Genomic DNA, 12192 nt, shown 5'->3' with positions numbered 1-12192 from the left:
TAGCTCAAATTCTCCAGACTGGCTCAAACCGAGCAGATCAGCTTCCTTTTCCTGGATTTCCCCAGCTTAACATGGCAGACAGCTTTCAGCAAGCAAGGTGGGGGACCCTGCCACATTTGCGTGGAAATTAGTAGTAAAACATTTGTAGATCACAAGACAAAGGGGAAGGTGCACAGCTATCCACCAAGCACCTCATACTCTCTCTCTCTTTCCTCAATTTTCTTTTTCCAAAAGTCACTTTTACTTTTTAATAAGGAAAAAATTCAACATGTTAGTTACAGAAAACTAGCACTGTGTAAGTGAAGAAGAGCTCTCCCCATTTAGATTACACGTATCAGAAGCATTTCAGGGTTGTTTTTTACAATGGGAGCTAAATGTTAAGCAGATGAGAAGTCTCCTGAACGAATACATCGGAGAACAGGAAACAGGGTTTTGCCATCCAGAAACAAAATGATCCTCATCTGCCTGTGCCATAGATCATAAAGCTGATCATCTGCTCCCATCCAGAAAGCCCCATCCCACGCTGGGCTGTCTTTGCTGCTGGAAAGAACCAGAGTGGGGCAAGCAGGTCTAGAGGAAATGTGATTCTGCTGCATGCCCTGAAAAGCTGTGCTGCTTTATCGCCTTTCTTCTCAGCACCTATTCAAGGTGACAGTGGGTGGGGTGGAGGCTTGCATGGGAAGGAGAAAGACACTTTTTCCAGTGAACTCATCACACCTCTCCCCCTTCAATATCCAGAGCCTTTCAGGCTGATCCTTTCCTCTCCTTTCCTCAACTTTACATGCACCTGACTAATAACAGTAGAGATAGCATCTGGGGTTAGCTCATTACATGTTTATTACTCCTTTGTTTATTTCTTCATAAATATAAACTCTTGTTGCCTATGCAAGCCTGTGCATCTAGCCCAGGTCTAGTGAGCCCCAAATTGAAAATGGCCTAAAGATGTGAGAAATCATGGCCAGTACTGTAGCGAGTTAGTCAGGGTATGGAGAGAGAACCATTGCAACACGCAATATATAGGGATAGGTTTATATTCAAGATTCCCTGGCTTGGAGGTACCGTGTTAGCTAGTTAGATGTGGTTATAAATGGAAGCACCAGCTGACATTAATCACAATACTTTGCTGGTGTGGCTACCAATATGAAATTACAAAAGGGACAGGTACCTTGAAAACTTAAGTCCAGTTTATCGCTGGCCAGATCATTTATCAGCCAGAGAAAGTAACCGTTCCTCTGTGTTCTGTGGTCTCGTGAAAAAGGGAATCTGAGGCAGAGACGGAGGAAGGGGCCTTGGTTTTTTATTTGATTTGATTTTTCATTTGGTTCAATGGAACTTTAAGAAATATTAATCTGCTCCTTCGTTTAATTTCATCTGTACCACTGGCCAAGAGAAATGCACTAATTTATAAGTTGAAGCAAGCCTTGAGATAATGTCACCCACCATTCATCCAAATTTGTCACTAGCATCCCATTAAAGCCATAATTATTTTTTAATTAAAACTAAGGAAGCTGGCATGCGTGTGCCTACTTTATACATCTGTTATGGGTTAAAATAGCTTTTAAAAAATGTTTTTTTAGACCACAGTCTTTTGTGGCCATGGCCTATGCCAAAGAAAACGCAAACTTGCTTATTTTCTCCATGGGGCGCAACACTGCCTATGTGTGCCTGAACAGATTCGACTGGCCGTGAAAAGAATTCTAAATAAAACACAAACATGGAATTTGGCAACGCCACAGAAGCGAGCTTAAGACTAATTCCAGCATGCGGACGGCTCTCACACAGCAAGTCTGGCTCCACTATAAATGAAACCAGGCCCTGTAAAATCGCCAGTAAAGTTTGAGTTAGGATTTAAAGAGACAGCACTCTTATTCCAAGGTTTAAAGGGGGAAAACACACGCGCACGCACATACACATACCCCAGCTTATTAAGGAAATTTGTGCTGGCCCAATAAGTCTGTACATTGCAAGCTGTGTTTACTTTCAGCAGTCATTTCCATTTAAAAAAATGTTAATCTTAAAGAAGAAAAAAAAAAAGACCCCAAAACCACTAAAACCAGCAAATTGACTTTGGAGTTGAGTTTTAGAAAAAAAATGCTGCAATTGTTACTGCAGGGACCACTGGCAGTGACAGCATGAATAAAGGACCTACCTTATAGCAAAGTTGAAATGATATATTAAAAAAAGAGAAAGAGATATGAATGTCTAGGGCAGAGCAGGGGAAAGGAAAGGTACAGATGGGCAGAAGCTCCATGTCCAGAGTGGCCAGGGACAGAGCATCCTGTTCCCATCAGACAGCCCAGCAAGCAACATGGTGACTCACTGGGACTTGTGGGAGGGAGCTATATGCAATACAGCTCCATGCTGCCATGTACATGGGGAAATCTAATCCTGGGGCAATGAAATCCCCTGGGTAATACCTCCCCAGCAGTGCCAGCTGGCCCCAGAGAGCAAAGACATCTGTGAAGAAAGAGTGAGGAGAAAGTGAGAAACAGCATTCACTCATCTTTACCTATTAAGGAGAAAACAAATTTAAGAAATCTGAGTTTATAATCACAAGACACAGCCTGGCAAACTTAGCAGAAAAGGGCAGGGAGCAAATTATTTAAGCAGTGGTGGTACTGTCTCTCACAATTTTGCTCTCCCTTACAGCTCTGGATGATACCAGGCCACTGAATTAAAATTATATCTCAAGTGGTCACCTCAAACCCTGACCATTGGGTTTTTTCTGGAAAAGGGAAGAGCAGAAGGGAAGATTTGCTGGCTAGAGAGCTCTAAATATGGGAAGAGTTCAGACGGTTATGAGTGTGCTCAACTGCACTAATGAACGGGGACAGTGGTGACAGAGGCAGGGGCAGCATCGATGCAGATTTCACAACGCTCCGTGTGGAAAATGGGCAGGGAAGGTACGAAGGAAATTGGGAAGGAGTTTACAGCAATTTCATAGGATCATTTTACAACTATTCTATGTCTCTCTTGAAAATGACAGTGAAGTGTTTGGTTTCAATAGACTACAGAGCTTTTAAGATTCTACCTCAAATTTACAATCAGGTCAGTTTGAGGAGAAAGCAGAAAAAATAGAAAAATAATTGCTTTTTTTTTTAATAAGGTTTTACAGGAAAGTAAAGTTACTTGCTAATCTTGTTCTCACTGTAGGACCAAAATGATTCTGTTTCCAGTTTACTCAACAGTTCACACATTTTTATAGAGGATTTGGATTAATCAATCTGTAAACACTCAGATCTAATTTTTGGACATACTTTGCATTATAAGTCTGTCTGTGCCATAACGAATGAACTTACTGTCTCCCTGTTCAACCAGAAGAGTGGAGAAAATAACCCAAAACTCTGTTAGAAGATGCAAAATGAAAAAACTAGTTCTCCAGCAGGCAAAAGGCACTGGTGCCCTGCTGAGGTCTTACAAGGTTCCATGAATTTTTGGGTTTTGCCCTGATCACTGTGGACAGTTTTAAATGCTACGTATTTGCCAACAATACTATGATTATTATTTAAATCTCTGTACATCCTGGAATTCCATAGACCATGTTCACAGCTAGAAGAAGAGTATAACACCACTCAAGTCAGAAAACACCTCATAGAAAGATGCTCAGCCAAGCGTCCCTAGGCAGCCCCTAACCCATCTCTCAGTGGACTGCTGGCATGGCACAGCACACCCTGGAAGCACTACATTTGTCACGCAGCCATGGAAGAGACATAAAGATCAAGTTTAGATCTGTGTCTCACGTGAAGTAATCTAGGTCAATACAGAGCATAAAAGGAGACAGACTGATACACAGAAAGGATGGGATGCTCCCCTCACATTGCCAGGGGATGTACTGAAAGTAATACATTTACAGTTGGCTTCAAATAGCCAAGTGATGTTTAAACAAGCATAAAAGCTTCAGGTATGTTGTGCAAACCAGCCCCTCTCTAACCAGAGATTCTTTATGTTAATAGCAAAGACACTAATTTACAAAGCACCGTTTCATGGCACAATTCCAGCGGCTATGTCTCCCCATCTCCTTGCTTAGTGCCTGCATTAACCTCATTCCAGAAGTCCCAGGACCTCTGACTCATACAGCTGAATTCATAAAAAATGTAAGCCTTTGCTACATGGGATTTTTGCCTGCTTCCTTCCAAGTGCATGTTTTAGTGTCTCGTTGAACCTGACTTCCCCTGTGCTATGGCAGGTTACATTAGCTGGAACAGGGACCCATAGAAATGGTTTGATTTAGACAAAAACAAGATGAAAATAAAGATACCAAAGGCATGTACTGTACACTAGCCTACCAGATTTCTGTGCATACTGCAAAAATGCTTGGAAAAAGACTGTTCAAAAGAAAGCAAACAGCATAAAAACATATGTTGCTAACAGTTGCTCAGATGTTTACTGCTCAGCAGATAGAAGGACCAACATGCAGAACACAGAAGTCCAGTGGGGCACATGCGAGGTGCATCAGCATGGCTTCTTTGACTCAAATCCCTTTCTAAACATAAAGCATCCCATCTGAGCACAGAACTCTTCCTTTCATCCATTTTTATGAAGCACTCAGAAAAATAAAAAAGAGTCCAGGTCCTCTGAATTAGACAGTTCTGGAGGGATACGGGGTAATTTTTTTTCAGTTCTCTGGTCTAAACCTGAGTCACTCCAGGAATAAATGATCCAATTCCTCTAAAATAAATAAAATAAAACAAAGCAATTTCACTACAAAATGTACAACGCCTCTCTGTTGCCTCCACCTTTCCCGCTCTGGCTTGTGAACTCAAGAGCAGTTCTCATCACAACTACCTACGCCATACACCATAGCCTGCCCTACTTCCTTTGACATTGAGCATTATATTTGTGCACGAGAGATTTATCTCTTTTCTCACAAACTGAACAGGCCAATTCACTTCCTGGCTCAGACACACAAACACGTCCGCACAAATCTGACAGAAAGCGAGAAGAAAAGTGATGACAAAAAGCTACTGCTGAAGGGGCAGGAGGAAACTCCATCCTGAATATGCCAGGTGAGGCTGTACAAGTGAACTGTTTAGCATATGTTATGTACAAAGGAACAGCAATTTACTGAGAGAAAGAAAGAATAATTGCAAACATTTATGCCTCATGCATGTGTATAAAAAAAAAAATCAGCTCTTACAAAACTGGTGCATTGCCCAACCAAAAAGCAAGGCACCTGACAAGCACTACCCCTAATTTTGTTGCTTTTTAGGTGATTGCTTCCTTCCTTCTCTTCCTGCAGTTGATTTCTTCTCTGTTTAGGAATTATTCACCAAGAGGCATTCAACTCCCTGAAAACGGCTGGGAAAGCAGTGGTAGCAGGGGAGATGCTGGTCCCACACTGCAAACCATCCCCAATGATTACTCTGCATCAGAAACATGAAAGCCATTCCTGTCCCTTTGCTGAATACAAACATGCACCATGCTACAACTTCAAGAGGAGGTCTGCTCCTCCTTCAGACAATCGAGGTGTTTCTGGACACAATGGTGCCGAAAGATAGATGGTGCCCAAACCTTGCCTACTGCACCCCATTAAAGCAGTCTTCATTTATGCTGCTATCTTATGGAAAGTAGCGCACAAACACGAAGAAAAAAAGAAGACTCTAATTTGCTTGGGTCTTCTGTTAGATCAGCAGGTACCTTACCATCAGTGGTGCCTCTTTGCAACTAAGCTACACTCTCCCTTCCAAACTATCAATACTTCCAAATGTTTAATGAATCAAGGGGGAAAAAAATGGGGGTTATTACTAATGGGAACAAGAAAGTACGAAAAAAGAACCCTTAAAGAAAAAACAAAACTGTTCAATGAGATAGAACAGAAATGGCCTTCCACTGCTTTCTCATAAGCTCCCTTTTTGCCTCATCTCTCACCTGATACCGCCAAAGCCTGTTTGTGCTTTAACAAAGATGGATCAGTTGCTGTGTGCTGCCCTGGTGCTTACATATACTCTGAAGTCACCTACTCCTAATCCAGCCATCGCTCAGCAAACTCAAAAAGGAAATAAAATCATTCATTCCAATAAGCAAATTATAAAATCACCTTCATCCATCTTGTTCCTATATTTTTAAATTTGACTGTGGCCAGAAAACTGCTGGCTGGGAATTACCCTTCCCCCACTCACACATACACCCTTTAAAAATGCAAAATCTAGCCCTCTATTTCAATATTTCTGATGTCAGTGACCGGTGTCAGCTCTCCCCATACAGTAACTGCTTTAAAGCGCTGCATACAGCACTGCATTAAAAATTAATTACACATGCTATTTTATTGATAGTGCATAATGTAATGAGCACCAGCTGTGCTAAACATCCAAACTCCTTTTTAAGACAGCTATAAAAAAAGAAAGAAACTGCACTTCCAAATGCTTCTCCTGTCAGAGGAGAAAAACAGCAACATCTTGGATGGATTTGAAACAGGATTCTTTGATTTAGCTCTCCATTTGGAGCGTTTGAAGAGTTCAGACTCTTGGGCTCAGTGTAGTGGTATGCGATCGAGTTAACTCTCTCAATGTTGGAGCCATTGTCCTTACTGCAGGCAATGTTGCCTTGAACCATTTTGTCCCAAGACTGCCAGACTCAGTTCCACCCATTACTATTGCAATTAAGGGCTTTTCTTTTTTTCCTGGGATGTCTGGAAGTGGCAAGCATCGACTTTAAAGCACCTTTAAATATCACTGTTGCTCCTTCTGGTTCTTAACTTGACATAATTAGGACTTACAAAGTTATAGTGATCGGCCATCTGCCTAGAACAAAGCCATGGTCATGCTCACGTTGCCAGTGACCCTGGCCCATGCAGCACCCTCATTTTAGTCACCTCTTTGTGATCTTAAGGTCCCTTCGCTGCTTCTTGACAAACACATCATTCAGACAAAAAATGAGTCTCTGTTAGACCCACCTATGTTGAGTTTGGATCTGATTTTAATATCTGGTGAGACGGAGAGCTGCATAGACAGCAGGTCACATATGATTTTAATACTTGGGTAAATGGATGAACACATAGATTGACAGACAGGTGTAAAGATGGATGAATACACTCAGATGATGCATTACTGGTTTTAGTATATACATCTCTCACATACCCTTGCACTCTGTAAGTACCATCCACTAAGTCAGTTCTAGTAAAGCATGCATTAAATATTTCACTAAAGTAAATAAATACATGTAACTATGTCTAATAGGGGGATCTTTCCCTAGCCAGCACTTTATGCAAATATCTTCTTTATGCAGCAAAATGAAAAGATACATTTACAAAGGGTCTCGGGGAAACTATAGGTCTTTGTCTGCCTTCAGACACTTACACCCAGTTCCCTTTCTCCTCTCCAAAAGTACTAAACAGAAATCAAGTTTTTATGCACTCTTTTTTTCTCCTTTTTTTATTCTTTTTTTTTTTTTTGAGATTCCACTGAACAAAAAATGAGGAGTAGAGTATGAGCCATTGTCCTGGGACATGATGAGTTAGGAGGTTTTTGCTGGATGAGTTTGCATTCTCTGGTCTGATTACTGTTTTGTTTTCCATTGATCCTCCTGTGTTAATAAAACCCAGTCTGGAGTGAACAAAAGCTTGCTTCTTGTTCAAGTAAGAAATGTGCCGAGTGCATACCATATCATTAACATAAAAGTTTTTGAAATAATACTGCTTTCTAGACAGACTGTATTAATTGCATCAAGCTTTTTACAGCAGGGTGGTCTAATCTAGCTCCTCTTATTGGCTGACTCCAGTTATAAAACCAACATAAAATTAATATGGTGATATAATAGAAGGAGGGAAAAGTATTCTTTTAAAAACCTATGATTTACTTACAGGGACTGCTTTTATCTTTACTGTCACATTAACCTTTGCCAAGAAAACACCAGACTAGTTAAATGAAGCAGTAAGTAGAATTTCAGTAGCCAAGTAAATTGATATTAACTTTACAAGATGACTGTGATTTTCAGAATGTCCTAACGACTAATACAGCTGATTCCTTGAATTAGAAGGAGCTTGTTCCTCTCTTCTGAGTTATGGCCCCATGCTTTCCTCTGTTTTAGACTTTAAACTACACAGCCCTGTCCATTAATCATTGCTGTCCATGCCCACTTGCTGTTTTCACATATACAACTAAGTATCTAATTGCTTTCCACCTCCTTCCACCAGCCTACATGTGGGAAGGAAGCAGATTCACTGGTTAGATGAATATATGTGTATTAGACAGATTTAATTATCTTTATAGGGGTATATAAAACCCGCACTCATAGGCCCAGGTCCAAAGATTTTGGATCAGGTGTATATCTGAATGCAGGCACAGGGGACAAATTATTCTCTGTGTGATTACAATCCCTTTTGTCTTATGCCGATTACAATCCCGTTTCTGGGGCTTTTGCACCACAGTATCTTCAGGGCAGGGACTTTTTTCTTTGGAGAGCACACTGTAAAGTGCCATGCACTTCTGCACTGAGATTTTCAATGCTCATTTCTCGTTAACTTTAATGGCAAATGGGCATCCAAATCTCTTAGGCAGCTTTGACAATTTAAGCCTTAATGTACAATATTAATAAATCAGCATCATAAAAAGAGTCTTATGAAGATGTATTGTGAAAAAATAGCCCCACAAAAAGCATCGCAGTGTATGTGTGCACGCATACAGGCATATACTTTTCTTTACATAATTACATCTCTCAACAATCATTTGCATGTCTCTGTTATGCAAAAAAACCTGTGTGTGTTTTACAGTTACTCTGAGCAGTTGCAATTCATTGAAATTAAATAAAAAGCAGGCTCAAAAAAGCACCCTAATCTGGCAAGGGGTAAAGCAAAATGAATGCTTTGCCCATTTATATTTTAGATCCAAGCTACACAACCCTGTGAATTTCATTACTCTATTCCAACTTCTAATTAAATAGGCACTAAAAACATTTAAACAGGAGAACCCAATTCAACAGACAAAAGCCTCTGAGGCAAAAAATAAATAAATAAATAGATTGAGAGAGAGCTTGAACCAGTGGTAGATTTTTTTTTTTTTAATCGCATGGAAAAATATAGACCTTTAATTGCAAATTCCTCATCCTGTGGTGCCCTGAATACAAAGAACTGAACAAATACTGAGGAGACCACGATCAGCACCAGCCGAGAAGCACAGTGGACATCCAAGCAGATGTCCCAGCACCATTTACTGTGATTGAAACCACTATCAGCAGCACATTTTCTAAAGATCACTAACAGCTCTGGATGAGGCAGCATGAGTTCCTCTGTGCATGACTGAATGCTACTCAGCATCCTGGACGATCGCTCTTATCTAGGTCGGAGATTTCCAAATGCAGTTTTTCACACATGTGTACCCCAAATCCCACTGGCTTCCAGAAGTTTAGATTCTCAAGTACAAACTGCTGTGAGGGACTCTTGAGGGCCTTATTTGTGAGTGCCCAGCAGAGATTTGGGAGTACCTGCAACTTCAAGCCTTCAGAGTCGCAGCCTGCTTGAGAACTGCACAGAAAAACTCCAGGTCCTGAATTAAATGAATGCTGAAAAACAGGAAAGGTAAGAAACAATGAAGGATGAGGAGAGGGGAGAACTGTTGATGGTTTTTGTTCAAAGAAGGAAACAATTCCTCAGAAGGAAGAACAGGGCTGACAGAATAAAAGGCTAATCAAGTCAGAGAGACAAGCTGATCTCTAAAGCTGGAGCAGGAGACTATTGTAAACGTCTATATTAAAAAAGAGGGCACAATACAGGGATTGTCACTAGATTATTAGTCCACACAAAGAACTCATTTTTCTTTCATTTCCACAAAATATTTTGGGGGACAGAAAGATCCCATAACCCTTGCCATGGGGTTTAAACCATGGCCAGGCTCACGTACAGTGATTTCTATGTGAGCTAAGAAAGGGTTAAGCAGACATAATCTCCTTTTTCATGTGAAGAAAATGTTTCTTTCAAGCAGACCTTGACCAACTACTGTCATAAACATGTAGCATGCACTTTGATATAACCTATTCTCTAAGTGCCGCAGACTGCAGCAGTAATTACAGGAAGCCATGATAACAGGTCTCTCTCTCCACAGAGCTGGCATCACTCTCCCAGCAAACAGGCAATTCTGAAAACTCACAGCACAGAACTCCAAAGTGAGAACTCAAAGTACGCAAAGTACAAAAGCCTCACCTTCCCACATTCTTCAATAAGTTATTCCTTCCTTCCTTTTCTATTTTTAGTTGTACTAGCTTCCCTTACCACTAGCTACTGGCATCAGAAGCAATAGGGAACCAGGGAATTCAGTTCACTGTTACAACTACCTGAGTACCAAAAGCACATGTGTGCAGTCTACACCAGTGAAGACAGAGAACAGCAAAACAGGAGATAAGTTCCAGTTTGGTTTACTGGTTACTGGGAGGAGGGAAGGCAGGAGGTGGGGGAGCTATCTGACTTTCTGATCCAGTGCTCACCATTTGCAAGAACCTGTCTCAACATCCATCCCAGGTCAGTTGGCCAATCTACCAAGGCTGCGAAGCAGTTTGATTAAAACAGCATCCCCCACCACGGCAGAAAATCTAACCAAACCCGCAGATGCACTGACAGCACCTCACCACATAGCACACTGCTGCAAGCCCAATGCCTGCACTCCAGTGCAAGCACATGGGTGCAAGCTGAGCATCCTCCAGGCAGCATAGGAGCCTTCTCTGCATGCCCTGAGCTTCACCCAAGGTCGAAATGGCACCCTGAAGAGAGCCTCCTCCTGAGAATATTTTATCTTTCAAGAACAAGGGTTTCCAAGATACAAATTTAAATTTCTTGCAAATCTTTTTGTCTTGTTTTATTACCTCAATGAGAGATGTACAGGGATATTCTCATTAGATACAGCATACTGTAGCCAGGTGGTACCACTACTTGTGGAAGGAATAAGCTGAGCACAGCAAAGTTTTGCCAGCTTCAGGGGGGAAATGAGGAGCTATTTCCCAAAGGCTTTACTGCTGACAGTCATTGCTGTCTCTCTAAATCCTCTGGTCCTCACACTTTACTTATCCAGAATCATTTGGGGAACTCCCTATTAAAACTACATGCATGTTATCATGAATGAGAGCTGTGGGGTTTGGCCCACCACAGTGAGACTCCATAAACATTTGTGGATTTTGCCACATCTGTATTTTTTTTAAACCCCCACTGCTTTTCACCTTTCCAGCCTGCAGTTCACCATAAACCCAGTCTTGCAACTGAGCCATACTCAGAAACACCCACTGATTTCAAAGAGATCACTGGGTCTGAAATGATGGGGTCTGGCAACAATATGTCCGCGTTCTCTTTGGCTAGCTTGGTGTGCCTTCATTTTCACATTACTTTCCCCTCCTTGTGGTGACAAAAGTCAGGCATCCAAAAGGAATAAAGGAAAAGAAAAACTGATGGGGTAGAGGCCAGGGATGCATGGTGAGTTACCAAGGAGCATTTTCTCAAGGCAAGGGAGAAAACAGCATGGAGCACATACACCCTGTGTGCACATGGATACGGAGGAGAGCCTTTAATATGAATGATTGAGGAGGGAGGGCAAAAAAAAAGAGTGAAATAAAAATACCTCAGATGTTAAATGTTATCCAATTAAGCTTAAGATAAGCATCCCAGAGAGATGAAATCTTGATACTGGGGTATCACGTTCTGTGAGGAGTCTCAGACATTTGTTAACAACATGGCACAAACGGCCTGGCAGTGGCTGTGGGTGACAACCGAGGGTGGGCAGGCAGGAAGGGAGGGATGGGCAAACGGAGGGAATCACATGCCCTTTCCCACTCCCAATCCTCTTCCAGAGTAAAGAGGGATGGAGGAAAGGGGTTTAAGGCATTTTCTCTGCCTTCTCCATGCGACCCAGCAAAGGCAGCTCTCCCACAACAAAGACGACATCACTTGGCAGCACTACTGACCTTCAGATAGCAACAAAAAAAAAAAGTATTTCTATTACCTGACAACTGACAATGACATCCAAATGTGCCTGACGTCTCAGTCTGAATCTCAGTCTGAGTCCCGCCAACTGAGACTGCACGTGCACCACAGCAGGGCAGGCTAAGGCAGGGCGGGAGGGAGGCCAATGCGCGGAGAGGTGACGTGATCACGGATGTGTGAGGGTGGGAGGAGGCAGCTATGGGAGCCCCCGGCAGGTTTGCAGGCCTGGACGGCCCTGGAGAAAAAACAATAGAAAAAACTGTCAGTCGGATCTAAGTTTGAAGGGACAGAGGAGG

General features: G+C 41.9%; 1 protein-coding gene across 4 annotated transcripts in view; it reads right to left on the bottom strand.

The window, feature by feature from the left end:
• BCL11B (BCL11 transcription factor B) overlaps window positions 1–12192 on the bottom strand; it is a 97098-nt gene that overhangs the window by 41934 nt on the left and 42972 nt on the right. For 2 of the 4 annotated variants that reach the window (XM_051769464.1, XM_051769465.1), the window contains exon 3: window positions 11916–12131. The exons of the other annotated variants lie outside the window; for them this stretch is intronic. In XM_051769464.1, coding sequence (XP_051625424.1) covers window positions 11916–12131 — 216 coding nt within the window. The remainder of the gene's footprint in view (window positions 1–11915; window positions 12132–12192) is intronic. 4 annotated transcript variants of the gene reach the window in all.

This window comes from Manacus candei, unplaced genomic scaffold (assembly GCF_025592945.1).
Source record: "Manacus candei isolate 608988 ecotype Guabito, Panama unplaced genomic scaffold, ASM2559294v1 h1tg000109l, whole genome shotgun sequence".
Classification (NCBI taxonomy): domain Eukaryota; kingdom Metazoa; phylum Chordata; class Aves; order Passeriformes; family Pipridae; genus Manacus; species Manacus candei.
The sequence above is the reverse complement of the archived record's forward strand: the minus strand, read 5'-3'. Positions and strand labels throughout refer to the sequence as shown.